General features: G+C 39.4%; 1 protein-coding gene across 1 annotated transcript in view; it reads right to left on the reverse strand.

Moving 5' to 3' along the window:
* Nucleotides 1-16892, reverse strand: part of LRCH3 (leucine rich repeats and calponin homology domain containing 3) — a 62636-nt gene extending 45744 nt beyond the window's left edge. The window contains 1 exon segment of the mRNA XM_039556653.1: nucleotides 16655-16892. Coding sequence (XP_039412587.1) covers nucleotides 16655-16865 — 211 coding nt within the window. The 5' untranslated portion in view covers nucleotides 16866-16892.
* Nucleotides 16893-16977: the final 85 nt, after the last annotated feature.

The following is a 16977-nucleotide window of genomic DNA, read 5'->3' on the forward strand; positions in this document are numbered from 1 at the left end:
ACAGCCACTCCAAGCCATGGAGCCATTCCTTACTGGCCACGTGTTACCATCCTCTCCCTTGCACCAGCACTCCCGACTGCGCAGCCACACTGCCAGTTGGATCTCGTTACTGAGAACAAATCCTGAAAAAAACCAAAGCCACAAATAATTTTCTGCCCTTCTGAGGCATGATCCAGTTCCTGCTGCAGTTGAGTAATCTCTAACATCAACAAAATGGAGAGGACGAGAATGTGTGGCTTTATGAGTACTGAAGAACAAGACCATGACTTTTGGCAGTAGCTGGGATTTGGACTATCTGGTTAATAACAACCATGAAACTGCATTTTTTTTTTTTTTTTTTTTTCAGGGATTTATTCCCTAGTTTTGCTCATTATGGATACGTACCTCAGTACACAGCATGGTATGTCCTTGTGTGCACACCATGGTGTTTTAAGGATGGCACACAGTGGAGCAAGCACTTTGGGAGTGAGATGAAACCACTTTCAGATGAGCAGAGAGAGGAATTCAGAAGCTTTAAAAGGCAGGCAGAAGGAAGTCAGGTGACCTGCCAGCTGGGCCTTATGACTGGTCAGTAAACAACGGGACAGATTATGGAGAGAATACAAACTGCAACGCATGTACTGCTACAGCAGAGATGCTGCAAAGTGGAACTGTTTATCCATGTCTCAAAACAGGAATTAATTCTAACCCCTTCACATGGGGTTTGAGGTTAAAGAAGTTTTTACATGTGCTCTGCTTCCAACTTCCCATAGACACCCCCCCATCTTCTCTCTTCTAGCAATTTCATTCCCTTTCCTCACTAAACTTGGCACCCACCCAACAGCATAATCATGCTTCTCTTTCAAACAGCTCTAAAACTTCAAGCCAAACAAACTAAACTGAGTGAAAGTTGGAGAAGCAGTGTTGTAAAAGATCTATCACTGAGTAAATGAACTGGAGTCTCTAGCTCACCAAGGCTGCTTAAATCAGGGAAGCTCAGTTCCTCATTGTCCAGCTGCACTGCAGGCCCTTCTGCTTTTTTTTATGCAGAAAAACATACATAGACACAGTATTTATCTCCAAGGAAAGCAGCCTTTGGACTACAGCTACAAAGCTGGTAAAGCAGCATACACCCCTTCACTGATAAAACTGGTTTAAAAGAAGCTGTTTGGGTTTGACCCAAACCTATTCCTTGCTGATTTAAAACTAAAAGAGAAGAAAAAAGGTCAAATCATAGCATGAAACCCTCATGTTTAGCCTTTTATGCAGTGTAACGAAGACCATATAAATGATATCTGAAAGCCTTGGAGATTCCCACCCTCTGGGATCTGACTTTACTGGTTTAAAATTACCCCCTCTCTCGGGTCCTCCCTACCAGCCCTTTGCTGTAAGCTACTGATTCTGCACTGCTTGTGTGAGCATTTCCCAGTTCACATCAGGCAGAAAAACCGTCAAGTTAGCTCACATGATTTTTGAAGTTGTTTAAACTACTCTAGCAAATTTTGCCTGAAGCTAACTTGGGGAGGACTTACATGAACTGTCTCTCTAGTGGATATATGAGGGCAGTGACTTCCTTTGGCAGCACAACTTCCTTTAATTAGCTGTTATCAGCACATTGACAAACAAGTTGAAGTCTTGGCTTAACAAAGAGTTGAGAAAAGGAGGAGAAGTAAGAAAACAACGTTTGAAAGACAATCTTTCATCAAGATTTTCTAAGCAGACATTACTTTGAATTGAATCAGATCAAAGTCTTCATTACTTAAGCATTCCATTTTCTTGTAGCATTATGCAACCATCTTGGCTAAAACAAAGGAGACTTAAGCTCGTTTTGTAAATGTCTCACTGCAACACCATCACTTAGAATCATTACATAGTTGAGATTTGCAGCTTTGATTCCCAGCATACACAAAACAAAATTTACCTCTTCTGTATTTCTTCATCATCTATTTTTATCTAAGACATCTGCTTTTCTCAGTTCTCACACTCAGGATCATGGAGAATAAATACCAGTGTATACACACACTCCCACCAAAAACATCAACATACCTCCCTTCTAAGGACTCTCCCAATCACAAAACAATTCCTCATTTTCTTTGACATCTCTTCACTTCCCCATGAATACTTCAAGACAACTGATGGCTCAAGACTTGAGTATAACTTGTCATGTTTACAGGGGTAGAACTAACCTGGCTGTCAGTTTATACCTTACAGCAACTTGTTCTTAGTGATCTGGTAGTGCAGAGGGGAGCTCAGCTGCTGTGCAGAAATAGGAATGAATGTGGCAAAGGACTGCAAAAAAGTTCAGCTGAAGACATTCTTTCACAGGCTAAAGTTGGAATACTGAGTTTGAAAGTCAAGCCACTTAATACATATTTTTTATCTTGTTTTTAATTAAAAGTTTGCTAATGTTGTTATGGTTGTCCTCACATCATGGTGAGTTGTATTCAAAAGTGTATTTCAGTACAGGACACAGTACAAGCTGCCACCTCCAGAGCAAGGGCTGAGCCAGTGGAACAGGGAGATGTCTGCTCTTGGCAAGAGGAGAGAAGACTCTGTGTTCTATGGGGCAACTTTTCATTTCCTTACTTCTGCAAGTTAGAAGTACCATATTTTTCTCATGGTCCAGAAACTGGTCAGTAAGCACTCAGAGGGCTCAAGGTCTTCACACACATTATCACCTCCTCAAACCCATTTCTCTCTCTTTTCCAATTTTACACGGAAAACATGAGCACACAGTATGTATGAAAGGCAATGCACAGAAGCAGATACGAAAAATAGAAAAGACTCCTGCCAAGAAATTATGCTGCACACACAGCTTCTCACAAAAAAGACAGGAAATCAAGAATATGATAAATATTGGTTCCTCCACTCCATGATAAGACCCTCAGATACTATGCTAGATACCATAGTCTGTAGTTTAAAATCCATAACCTACCTTCAGTTATTCATAAAAGGGAGGGGAAGGAAGGGTCAGATAACCAGGACAAAGCAATACCACAGGTTAATATAAAACCTAATGCAGAGAGTATACAGTCCTAGGCAATGGCACTGCTGACAGAAGAGTGTCAAGGACTTCTAGGTAGGACAGAGCCAGGCTAGGAAAACCCTGCAAGGCAGCACAATGCCTTTTGAATACATTTACACTGTCCAAGGTGGTCCTTCCACACCCATCTTAGGCATCTCAAACGACCCTCAACAATCTGATCTTGGCTATCAGAGTCACACCTGAAGAGATCATGAGTGAGGAAGATTGTGTGGTACTGTCACTTTGCTGGATGTTCTGCCCTGGCTTTCACTTCAATCAGTAAAATATCTCTCATATTCAGCAATTCCAATGGCTTTGTGAGTAAACTGTAACTTGGGGAAAGAGAACATGGCATGGAATAAAAGCAGGAGGAATGTGTCAGTCAGGAGGGCTGGAAACATCAAATGCAACTAACAAAGACTTCTTATTTCCACCATTCATCTATTTATTTTACTAAAAGCTTCACTTCACCTTAATACTGGACATACAAATCTCCATCTACAAGCATTTTCACGTATGTCAGCCAATATATCAGCTGCTGTTTACCTACTGTGAACATTATTTCTGCATATTCCCCCTATATATTTCACCAATCAGTTCAAAATGTATTACTATAGCCATTTTTTTCCACAAACTATTTAAATAGAATGCTAGAATAAACTCTGCAATGGATGGACAGACAATAAAAAAAATGCTAGCTGTGAATATATTTCAAAATGTCTTAAGGGAATAGTTAGAAACAAACCAGCACAAACCAGAACTGAAAATTCAAAGGTCCTAAAAAATAAAGTGAGTAATGTCACATAAAAAGGCCAATTACTTTCAGAGAAAGGCAAGCGTTTCTATAAAATTTTATGCCTGTTATTACTGCATTTCTCTGACATTCTTAATAGAGTGCCTCTGTATTTATGGCACTCAGATACAGCTTCATCAGACTGCACAGTCAAGTCACCAAATATGTCTCATACCATTGCAGACACTGATCTGTCTTCTGCAGAACTGTATTTTACTAAGGAGAAAAGTCAATAAAGTCCAACAGTCAAAAGTCCTATGTTCTTTTAATGGCTCCTTGAGGCCATCTCTCATGCTGACATCATCCCTAACAAAAAAAAGCCTGTTACACTTTACACAAGCAGTGTTTCAATTTCAATAGGACAATTATTGCCAGAGTTCTAGAAAGAGAGCTGGAGTCTTACAAAGTCATCTGTGCAGTACATGCCATTTTAGTGTCAAGAAATAAAACAACAGTATAGGATATGCATGGAAAATATCCCAAATCAAACAGAGGGAACAGCCAAACGAGGAGATAAATGGCAGCAATTGCCAAAACACATGTTTAAAATACGAAATAAATTTTGAATCTGGAAACCATAAAAGTCACCTTCAGTCAAAAACACACTATGCAGATGTTACCAGGGATCAAGGGCTACAGAACTGGCGGTCACCATTTCATACATCTTTGCTTTCTTAAAAAAAAAAGCTAAGCTTGTTAAAAACTAGTAGCTAGGCTATCAAAATAATTGTTACATTCTCAAATTAGTATTTGAGGTAAATTGTATGCACATCTTTTCACAAAATAAAATTAACATTATTAATGCTGGAAAGCAAACACATAAAACAAAATCCAAACTCATCTGACCACAAATGAAATTTTATTTTCAAATCCAAACCAAACTGATTCCTCTTCAGGGAAATACTTAAGTTGAGGTTTAACAGTAAACACTGTTCTTAAGAAGCCATGATGACAATTAATCTCAAACTGCAGTAGTCACTTTGAAAAATTTTGGCTGGTTGGCTCTATCCCTCCAGCTCCTTCAGTAAAACAGTTTTCTGCATGTGACAACTTTTATCTATACCAGCTCAGTACAAACTGAGCAAAATGAAAGCTTTTTGCCTTGCTAGGAGAATTCTTGACAAACACTGAGCCACAGAAGAGAAGCTGTGCAGCAACTGCCCACACTGCACAACAACGATGAGAATTCCTCTTCCTGATATCTCTATTATTCCATTTCATAATGACTATTTTGACTGCTGGTATTTTTAGCTCCACACGTATATAAAACTGTAATTTAAAAAGTGTTCATTTGCAAGCATGTAAGAATTGCAAGTGGAAAAATCTCCAAGTTACAGAGAAACTGCTAACACAGGGCCACAGGCACGACACTCGAGATGTGTGAGAGCATTCACTGCTCCTCGGCAACACGACACTGCCTTCTGCCCGCTGCTCCTGAAATACTTGACTGAGTTCCAGCAGAGCAGGATTTCATTTTCCAAGACTGCTTCACGAAGTTAGCAGTGAGGGGAAGCGTGCAGTAAATGAACTCATCCCCCCAGCCCCCTAGATAAAGTTCCTTCAGGTACAAAAGGAATTACCCAACTAAAAAAAAAAAATCGGCTTTTAAAACCATAATTTTAAAGCAAAAGATGTAAAAAAAGCTGAAAATGGAGCTAAAATTATCGCCAGATAAGGCCACGTGCAAACCTCTAGATCCATCTATTATTTTCTCCTATCAAAAATCATGTGTACTGTTAAAACATACATTTGATATTTATTCAATCCACTTACCTTTCCCAAAACCTCACTAGGATAACAGGCTTGGGTACAAAGAGAGACAACAGCCTTCAACTCGGGTGAACAGGAGGTAAATTAATATTCAGAGACTGCAAAAAAATCCCAAAGAAATCTAACCCCAAACAACAGAAAATAGTCCCAATGCAAAAATAACTGCCTGGATTTTAGTCAATAGATTTAATGGAAATAATTCAACTTTAACAAATTCCTTAAGTCTGCACAGGGTGTGGGGAGATAAGAGAGAAGGGTTTTGATGCAGCAAGGGTACTGGAAAACTTCAGAATCTTGAAATTACAGATTTGATATTCACTGAATAGCAAATAAGCCAATGAACCACACACAGCAGACTGGAAGGGCTGGTTATACACTGAAAATAATTGGCCCTGATATGCAATATCATAAAAATGGCACAATATTAAAAGATTAATTTAACTTCAGTATAAATATGGAAGTGATCAGCAAAAAAAAAGAAATAAGGGTAGGAAAATGCGAGTCAAGGAGGATATTTGAAGTTATAAAAAAAAAAAAAAAAAAAAAAGATAAAGCATTAACAGTAGCGGCAGTACAGAGTATTTCTCTTGCCCTGAAAGTAAGATTGAGTTCATTACTGTAAGCACGATATGATGAACAAAATCTATCCTGAGATCAGCAGAGGCACAGAAATGCATCTCTGCTTCTAACAGAAGTAAAATAAAACTCCCCGGCCACTGTAAATAAAGAATGAGAAACCTGTGAAAAATCTTACCACAAACTCCATTTGGAAATAAAACTATTTTAGTTTGTATTTCACCTGATAGTGTTTAACAAACAAGAATTTTTTATTTAAACAGCACCTACAGCCAAGGAAGAAACAACTGTTGTAACTATGACAAGAAATACTAAGTAATAGAAACAAAGAGTACTGGATTTCACTGACTCCAGTGATAGCAAGAGTGGCAGGATCATAAGACAAGTTGCCATAAACTGACAAAAAAATTGGTAATGGAAGTTTACCACTGGAGTTTGACATCACCTGAAAAAATTAATACCAGTATTACACCAGGAATGACTCTTCTGCACAACATGCAATTTTACGGTATTATGTAATGTAGTCACATAGCTTCTAATCACCTGGCATGGAAATAAAACACAAAGGCATATGAAAAAACCTGTTTCAGTGAATTCACTTACATGCATCATAAAAGTTGAAATGAGATTAAAAAACAGTCCGCCACATAAGATGGATGGCTTATAATTTCTTTTTTCCTCCTCTTTTCATGAAGCATGAACTGAGCTTTCCAGCTTTAAAATTATATGCTTTTGCCTGAGAAGTAAAACAATACACCGAACAAGTTCTCTAAATGTTTCTGACATAAGGATGTGTCGTGGTACACACAGGAAGGAAGCAGAATGTACCACACAAAATAGGGAAAGCAAGATACAAAGACATGGGAAATGCAGTGATAGGAGGATTTCTTCATGGTCCAAACCAGGATGGAAATAGAACAGGCAAATCTAAAAAGCATACTATAAAAATGAACACACTCTCTTCTAATATGATTAAAAACCAGACATCGGTGTTCAGCAGATCGAAACGCCTCCAGCTGAGGAAAACAGAACTATAAAGTGCTTCTCCAAGAGTGAAGTGGCAGCCAGCCCACAGACTGGAGAACAGAAAATCTCACAGTTCTACTCACGTCTTTTTGTTTGTTTACTCTTGTTATTGCTAACAGTTGTCAGGTACCAGAGACATTTCTCATCACTGCACTGAGAAAGCCCCAGGGACATGTGCCCAAGGAAACCCCTTGCCCAAAACAGAGGGAACAACACCTCATTTGAGTTATCCCAGAATCTGCTCATATAGCTTACAATGCATGCTTCTAAAAACCCTTGTATTTCTATTTATAACATTTTCAGCATGGTCAAGAATTGAAAAGAACTGTATCATATGGCAAGGATACAGTTAAAGTTAGTTAAAAAAAAAAAAAATCACATTTCTGTCTGAAAATCTAATTAGACAAACAATAACAGGCATTATTAAAACTGTTAAAAGTTTTTATTCCGTTTATATACTGCAAATCTGGCAGTACTGTGGCAACACCTGCATTATTGATGAAAATCCGTATTTTTGCCTTTTGTTTTATGCATCCAAAGAGGAAAAACGTGTTTTGAGTATGAACTGAGTAATATTTTAATTTTATTTATATGTGAAAAGCTACTTAAGCGGTCTAGTTTCAAACTGATAACATGTTTTTCAAATGGAATTTCCACAGACTTATTTCTTAACTACTACAGGGCAATACAGGGGCTGTGAACAGAAACTGCAGTGCAGTAACATTGATAAAAGAACCTAACAGATGCATTTCTCATTTTACCGTATTTGTGAAAGCAGAGATGGCAGATGTTTAAAATATCACATCTGTATTACTCAGTTACATAATCCGCAGCCAAATCATGAGCACCAGAAATAGGGGGGGGGGGTGTGTGTGTGTGTGTGATTTCCTTCACCATGCTCAGAACACGCCAGTTCTGAGCTAATCACCAGTGAAGGTTTGATGACTGTTACCAATAGTGAAGCTCCTGGGATTTCCATACTAACTTTTAATGGTAATTATAACAATCTTCTGACACACAGCCATCCCTGAATGGTGTGACATGATTTGCACCCAGGAGAACAGAGACATGAAATAAGTAATACCTGAATATTTGCAATAAGTTTACAACTCCAATGGCCAACCTGCAGTTTTAGCATAGATGGGTTCCAAAGATAATTTTTTTACCTTGCTAAGCACAAATCTCCCCACTCCTTTGCAAGCCAGCAGAATGAAAGGAAATAGCAGATATTTTATGGCTTATAACCACATTCAGTTGTGGCACTCTACAAAAACATTTATTCCACAGCTGAGCTTGCAGCCAATGTAATGACAAGCTCCTAATTGTCCTACTATAATTGTGCTCAGTGACTCTCTTAGTCCCTGAGAGAAGCATGACTGACACCAGCTCAAAGACCAGTAGAAGCCTTGTCTATGACTGAACTAAAGGGTAATATATATGACCCTAAGTAATAGTAATCATGAATTAAGCACGTTTAAACTATTAATTGCCTCATCAGCATCCCAAAATTAATGTTTTCCTTGGATTTAAAAGGAATTTCCTACCAAACGTTAAGACACCAGTCATTCCTCTTTTTATCATGCTAACAACTTGGGTGAGAAGACTGGAGTTGGTGATGAGAGAGGCATTTGAGACCAAACAAGATTAACAAGAAAAGAAGAAAATGTTAAGACATGGAAGTTGGGATAAAGGAGATGAAAAAAAATGTAGGCAGAAGAAACAGAACTGAGATAACAAACACTGCTGGGAACAAGACACGTGACACAAACATAGGGAGGAACCCCAACCTGGTAGAGCATAATCACCTCCAGAACACCAAACACAGAACCCATGATCTGCTCAAACCATCACCTCTGCCCTCAAAATCTGTACAACTTAGAAGTACAGCATTCCACCCTACAAACAGGTTCCAGGGAATGACAACCTCCTGCTATCTTGCTAGCTCATATAAGAGAAACATAAAGGTTTGAACTGTCCTGATGAGCCACACAGATGCCAGCTTTATTCCACTTAACCATTCTAGAAAATTCAGACTGCATCTCTGACTAAAACTCAGCCTGAATTTAGAATTCAGCATCAGTAAAGCAACCTGGAAAAGACACTGATATTTTATACAGAGAAAACTCAGTTAAAAACTTATGTAACATTGCTAAATCAAGCACAAGGATGATATAGGCTATCATCAGAGATGCCCACAGAACTTTAATTGCTCGTTTCCTGTGCATATCTACTGTCCACATGTCTTTAATTAAAAACCACATACCACTTTTCATTCTTCTTCAAAATGTTTCTGTTCAACTAGATTTTTTTCAGACAAGATGAAATTACTGTAAAAATCAGGACTGACCACAGTCAAAGTCTTATAGAAGAGAGTGTTGTTGAAAAAAAATCATGAAAGAACCCCAGAGAATTACACAAAGAAAAAGGGATGGTTAACCTGAAAGGTAGTGAACACTGCTTTGGAAAAATAGATTGCATACTGTCAGTGCCATGTATTTCCTTCATAATACTAAGCAAATCTTCTAAACTAATCTTTCCAAAAAATAGTAATTAATCACATTTTTCTAGGTTTTGGGCTTGATTCCCAGTATTCCCGAGGAGTCACCAAGGCATCTGAAGTTATTAAAAGCTACATTTAAAAATAATGCCTGTAAGTTCAGGCATCAAGTATTTTAAATTTTGGTACCCCAAATCAGCAGATGCTTTTAAATCTTGTACCGAGCTTCAGATATATATAAAATGCAGAAACATTACCAGGCTTCACTGCACAGAGATTACATAAAAAATAGTGTTTGAAAACTTTTCAATAGTCTGGAGCACTACCCAAAAGCCCAAAGCAACAATAACACATTTCTGTATTCAAAGCTAAGTTTCAACAATAAGCTGAATAAAGAGACTAAAATTCACATGGGTCACTGAACAATGTGGGGGTGGTGGGTGGAACTGAATAGATGCTCCCTAATCCTCCTGCCCTCTGCACAGAGCACATTATGGTTACAAACCGTACATTCCAGCAGCCAACACCTGGGCTGCACAGCAAGTTGGGGTTTTTTGGCATATTCTCATTTTGGAGTACCTGAAGCTCATTGGGAGAAGGCTATGACTGTAAATACTTTAACTTTCAAATCAGTAACATTATCAGCTAGAAGAGAACAAAGACTTCTCACTCCAGAAAGACACATGGGCTGTCAGTGGAAGCAGCAGTCTGTAGTGTAGAATTTTAAGTGAGGCTGAGTAAAGGACTATTGGGACAATTTTGGGGACTTCAAGCTGAAACATTAAACCCTCTTCCTGCATATATACAGAAGTAATAACTTAGGCACAACAGTCTGAAAAAGAAAAGACCACAATGTTGTACCTTTTGCATCTTCTCCAAGTATCTGTAATTCAGAGAATTAAAGCAATACTTTTAACTTTGATGCACTGATAAATCTAATCACAAGACATTTCTAACATGAATGGATTTCACCCCTCCACTTTGGAGAGCGGGACATGGCAGATAAAGAAGAAAGCACTCTGGCTTCAGCTGAACACACAACTGCAATTCATTCAAGCTGTTTGGCCAACACCAGAAACCATGAGATCCAAGCCTGATTAGTTATTACACAGAGAAGAACCCTTGAATTGAGTTATAGCCTTTTTGTTAGCTACCATGTAATTTTATTTTTAACACATGCTACATAATTTGTAGTGTTTGTTGTAACTAATTCTTTACTGCTGGTTCTTCTACTGAATAAACTAATTACATCTACTGCATTCTAAACCTGAACCATCAGTTTAAAATTACTTACATAAAATAATGTATTTTGCCAAATGAAAGCACGAGAGCCAAACCTATCAGTAGTGATGTTTCACTGAATGAAATTCAACTCTGTAAGCCGTAAGTTCTTATGCTCACCAAGTCAAAGGCCAGCACATTATTTGACAGAAAATTATTACCAAATTTATAGAAGATCGGTGGTAAAAGGTTACAAAACAGAGCTAAGATGTGATTTCACAATTGGTGTGTCAATTTAAGCTTACACATCTGCCAAAACAGACTCTGTCATTCTCATCATCCCTGCAGTTCTTCCATCCTTTCCTTTTGCTGGCATTCATATGCACGTGAAAATGTGGTGAGCTGTCCACGGATTTGATACAAGCAGTTACTGGCTGAATTTCAGCCAGATAAGTACAAAACAGCTTGCTGGAAGGCACTAGGATTGCTGGTGTTGACTGTGTAGCAGTAGATGAAGACAGAACTTCCCCTTTTGGCATCAGCATAGAACTTGGATCGCATTAGGCTGTGTATTTACGACGACTTCAGGGAGTACTTAACCAGGATACATTTGCTACCTCCAAGCACAGGTACAACCACAGGAGAACAGGGCTGGAAACACCATGAAAGAAACACAGATACTTCCTTTCTTCCCTAAATTCCTTCATGTGACTGCAGAGCTCAATATATTCAACTACGAATCCCTACCCTCTTTACTTTTCATGTAGTTACTGTTATCGCCAAAAATATAACTACAAGGGCATATGCAGACAGGACAGTACTAAAAAAAATTAAATCTGATCATGATGGAGTCAAGGAAGGGGAAGACTAGAGAAGTAACTAGAAACACATGCAACACCACTGAACTTCACTTACAAGAGCTCACTGGTAGCAAAATTTGATGGTGGGACTTTATTGTTTGTTTTAAAAGATAAGCTCGCTAAACAAACGCATTCTGAATGTCACGTATTGCTTTTATTGCCACAAGGATTAGGAACTACAAGCTCAGATTGCATTTTCCCAGTTGCCATAAAATGTTAGGCAAAAAGACTGCCCGTGTGCCAAGAACAGTTGAGCATTACTGCAGGCCTCAGGTCTCCATCCAAATCCAACACATCCAACAAAAATGGACTATAAACTACCATAGTCTACTGCTTGCCGTGTTTTCAGGGTAACAAAAAAAAAAACCAAACCAGAGAAGTGACCTCAATTTAGCCAAAGCACCACTCTTAGACAATTCCATGAAACCAAGAATTGCCAGTATTTATGCACAGACCACACAAGATCAAGACTTCCCAATAACAGAAACATAAGAACAAAAACAAAAGGGAGCAATAATCAAATTAAACAAGGACTGACACAAGTAGGAGCTAAGACCAAAAAATGCAGCTGAACAGAACAAGCTGGATTACTGTCCAAAGCCTGAGGAAGGGTTGTGATCCTCTCTCCTCCTTGCTCCTACAGCTACCTCTGGACAGAGCATTTCTGTTTGGGTTTTGTTAAGGGTAGAGAAAAGGACACAAATGCGATCACAAGACTCTGAACGACCCTACTGACATGTTAGGTTTTGGGTTTTAATATTGAAACTACAGATAATCTAAGTACCAGTACTGTAAACTCTGCTGACAAATAGCCTGATATTTGAACAAACAATAATCCAAATTCCAAGTTACCTGAGAGATCACAATAATTTACATTCAAAATACAGTAACCCAAAGAGAATTTTTTTAAAAAATACTTACTTTTAGGCTGGTTTTGACTGTGCTGTTGTGGCTTTAAGAACAAATGTTTGAGTAAGAGGGCCACTGCTATCTGAGCCATACTGTGCTTCTCAAGCCATTTTACATTTCATTAGGCAATATCACCTGAACTTCTAGCAGGAATGAAAAACACCAGTGAGACCCTTTAATGCAGAACACTCACATACTCACTGCAATCCTTCTAGATGCATGCAAGCACCTGGCATATAGAAGTTTTACTGACACTATGGTCAGATTTTACCATTTCTATGGAGAGCTAGTACAAACAAACTACAGAGATGCCTTATTGGCAAAGCCATTGAAAAGGCACAGCAGACTATTGTAGACAGCATTTTATTCTTCCTGTTCAGAGTCCTTCTATGCTTTTTCACTACTAATATATTCCAGAAACAAGACATAGTGAGCTGCATGTAATTATCTTACTCAATTTCCATACAACGGACATTTCTTTTATTGCATAAACCCACATATTCCCATCTTCTCCTTTAAAAATGGAGATAGTGAGTGGTTAGGTAATTACAGCTGTCATGGAGGGTTTGACAAATAATTTTTCTGCTCAATGTATGCTTCAGTCCACTGGGAAACCTGTCAAATAATGACATCAGAGTCTACACTAACACTGGCAAAATGCAACTGTGCTTCCTTTCATATTTAACTCAGGTGGTTTATAGACCTTCCTTTTCCTATTCCGTGGTCAAGAACATGAGTGGAATGAACAAATGAGTTGTAACTCAGATAAAATGGGGAGAGATAACGAATGTTAAATGAAAGTATGAAAGAAAAAGAAAAGTATGAAAGCATACCCTTCATTTGATAATGAAGAAGCTTGCTCATTCTTCATCATCAATGAGCTTTGTAAACCTGAGTCACTTCCTAAAATCCCAATTAAGCTGTAAGGGAGGAGTATAAAGGAATGAGACACTTTTTCAATATCTATGGTATTAGTTACTACTATACTGCATTTCTTGCACATGAGCCATCCCTCACATATGAGAACATGAGATGGACGACTGCATCACGCACTGCAGGGAGTTACCTTCCTGCTAATCCATGCCAAAGCTTTCCAGCACAGACTATCCCATCTTCAATTTGATTTTATATGTGGCCTTAATTCCAGTACAAAACAACTAGAAATTCACTACTGCTTTACTGTCTGCTGAAGTTATTTGCTCGGTTCTGAGAATAACCTTGAGCACTGATCTTGGTTTAAAAAGTCATGTGTGGGCCTTCATCATCTGGAAGACAGCAGTGACCAGAAGCAGTCAAGGCTCTGACATGACCAGAAGCAGTCAAGGCTCTGACATGACTTTCCAGTGAAAAGTTTAGTGACTGAAGAAAACTGTTAATGAGGAACTTAATTTTTCCACTGATACCTAAAAGAAATACCGTATTAAGTTCAAAAATAAAGTGCAGCAAACCTGACCTGGTTTTGCCACTCTGATGACTGTTTAGCAAGTGGTTAACAATGGTACCTAGCAGCTATTACGGATTGGGCACCAGGGTTAGTATTAGTCAAATCTGAACCCATAGACGGTCCAAAGAAATAGGATCTTCCCACTGACTTAACATCTGAAAATGTATCTTGTGGCTGACATCACCCACCCTCATCCTCAAAATCCACAGAGCACACAACTAAACTTGATCAAGCCTCTAATCTCTCACACCCTGTTCTTACTGACCTGCTTTGCTGGTTCACCTGCGTTGAGAGCAGCTTCCGGCCAAGGCCAGTAGATCTGCTAGGGCTTGAGGCAGTGTGAGATCCTGGTTTTCCGGCAGGGTAGTTACATTAATGAGGGATGTGATTCGTTCCCACCACATAAGCATCGATGTGGTTACACTGACATGCAGTTACTTTTATTGCTACAAGAATGGGAATGAGCTATATCAGTGTATGATTCACACTACAGAGGTGTCTATTGAAGCACATGAGGAGGAAGGTTTGCACATCATTGTCTCATCTTCAATTTTGTAACAATTTGTAGTTTGGGAGCAATTCCAGTGATTTTTATGAAACACAGACATGCTCCACCTCATGTGCTTGGAGTCTGTGGCACAGCATGTAGGGAGGCACTTGGGAGTCTACATTCTCGGGTGTTGTTTAAAGTGTTTACTTTAAGTGTTTATAACACCTAACACACACGCACATTGTTTCATATTATTTGTGGTTACTTCCATACAAAAGAACTGTAAGTCTCCCATGAATGAAACTGTGCTCAGTGTTATTCAAAACAAAAAACTAACAGAACAGACCACGCTAAAAAAAACCCCACAAGATGGAAGTTATTCACAGCAGCCTTCAAAACAGAGAATTTAAACATAATGTGTGTCCCCACACGCACTCAATAAGCTTTGCTTCTTACAACTTAAGAACAGTTCTAGCTTTTTTCTAAGGTTCATTGTGATGATAAACACACAAAAGTGTATGGCATGCACTGCTACTTATTAGCATTTAATGCTTCTTGAACAACTACAATGCAAATATTCATCACAATAGATGGGAACCTTGGTGGGAACAAGAATTCCCACAAATTGTTTAAGAGTACAGTAAATGAATAGTGCTATAAACAAAAAGCCCAAACCCCTCACAAAACTGTATGCCGCATTTGCTTACAGATTAGTCCACACATTCATTGTGCAACTGCACTTGTACAAATGAAACAAAAAACACCCCAAAAATTTATATCCCAACAAGAAGCGTTTTCTACGTATAGATGTGTTCAAGACAAGCAAACCAAGTTGTCTCAAGGTTTGCTTGAGTTTTCATGAGTGTTTCTTTCGTTAGTGAAAGATTTTTGCATAAGTAGGATGTTACAGGACAGAGTATGAAGTCAAGACAATTTTAAAGAAGGTTCCATTTTGAATTACTTAACTGACAGTGTGACCAACATACTTACTAACAAACATGGTAACTTGAAAAAAAAGTGATGTTGGAAGCTTAATTCTAAGCTTTAAGGCTACAACTCAATACTAAAGTCTAAATGACTAGATTTCAAAGCTACAAACAGATGGCATGCTGACACCTTTTAAAGTTACTTGTACTTCACTTATACAACTGCACAATCAAACTAAATCTGCTCTGTATCATGTATTAAGAAGATTTCTACATCCTGCACAAACTCTCATTTCCCAAGTCTCATCTCTCTATTTAGTACAATAATATGCAAACACAAATGTGTTTTCACTTCTGATCCAGGTACTTAAAGGCAAGGTATACATTTTTTAGTCTATTCTTATGAATACTTTTAAGGAACAGAGAGGACAAAAGCCCTATTGCTTACTGCACCTTGTAAAGTATTTAATAATCTTTAATATCCTTAAATCCATGTTATATAGGAGAAAAAAAGAAAAGGGCTGTGGTTATATAAACGGTATTTTTCATATCTGCTTGTGGCTGTTTGAAATAACAATAACAGAAGCATAAGAGCTTACAGAGCTTATAAGAAATAGCTTCTTTAGCATACACACACCTGACAGCCCTTCTTGGAAGGTTGGTCTCCCGTGTCAGCAGGACAAGATGAGAGATTTTGAGGGCGCACACGTATGTGTATATACACACATTCACAAATAGGTGTATCAGAGAAAGAACAAGACTGGCTAAAACCACAGCAGCGAGCAGCAATACTGAGAAAAACCTCACAACGCTTTTTAAAACAACTCTCCATAAGGTAAACATTTTAGAGCAGAGATAATAAAGAAAAAAGCCCCTACAAATGGGAGAGATCTCATCAGACGGGCAGAGGAAGAACCCTGCCACAGCTCCTCCATCCTGCCTCAGCCGAGGAGAGGAAGGGCGGAAAGCGAAGGGAGGAGGCGAAACCAGCTTCAATTTAACGAAGAGACAGCAAACTGGTCACCTCAGACTCAGTCCTGAGCAGGGGGCTAGCTGGGCAGCCAGGACCCCAGACCCTCTTCGAGAGCCCCCGCTCCCCTGCCCCACTGCCTCGCCCCCCTCACGCCCCGTCCCTCACCAGCCTGGGTGGTGTCGCTGAGATCGTGGTTGGCAGCGCTGGCCCGCGGGTAGTCCCGGAGTTTTCTGCCGCTCAAACTGAGGGTCCCGCTGACCGCCGCTTCTTCTAGGGCTCTGTCCAAGGAGCGGCTCCAGGAGCCCGGAGCCGAGGGACCAGGCGGAGCGGGACAAGCCGCGGGCATCACGGCACAGCCGCCCTCCGGCGCCGCCATTTCCCCGCCACAGCCCGCTCGGACAGCGCATGACAGAGCGCGCGGCAGGGGCGCATGCGCGGCCGCCGCCCGGCGGCACCGGCAGAGCGCGAACGCCGCGTCAAAGCGCCCG

The sequence above is a fragment of the Corvus cornix genome, chromosome 9 (assembly GCF_000738735.6).
Source record: "Corvus cornix cornix isolate S_Up_H32 chromosome 9, ASM73873v5, whole genome shotgun sequence".
Lineage (NCBI taxonomy): Eukaryota > Metazoa > Chordata > Aves > Passeriformes > Corvidae > Corvus > Corvus cornix.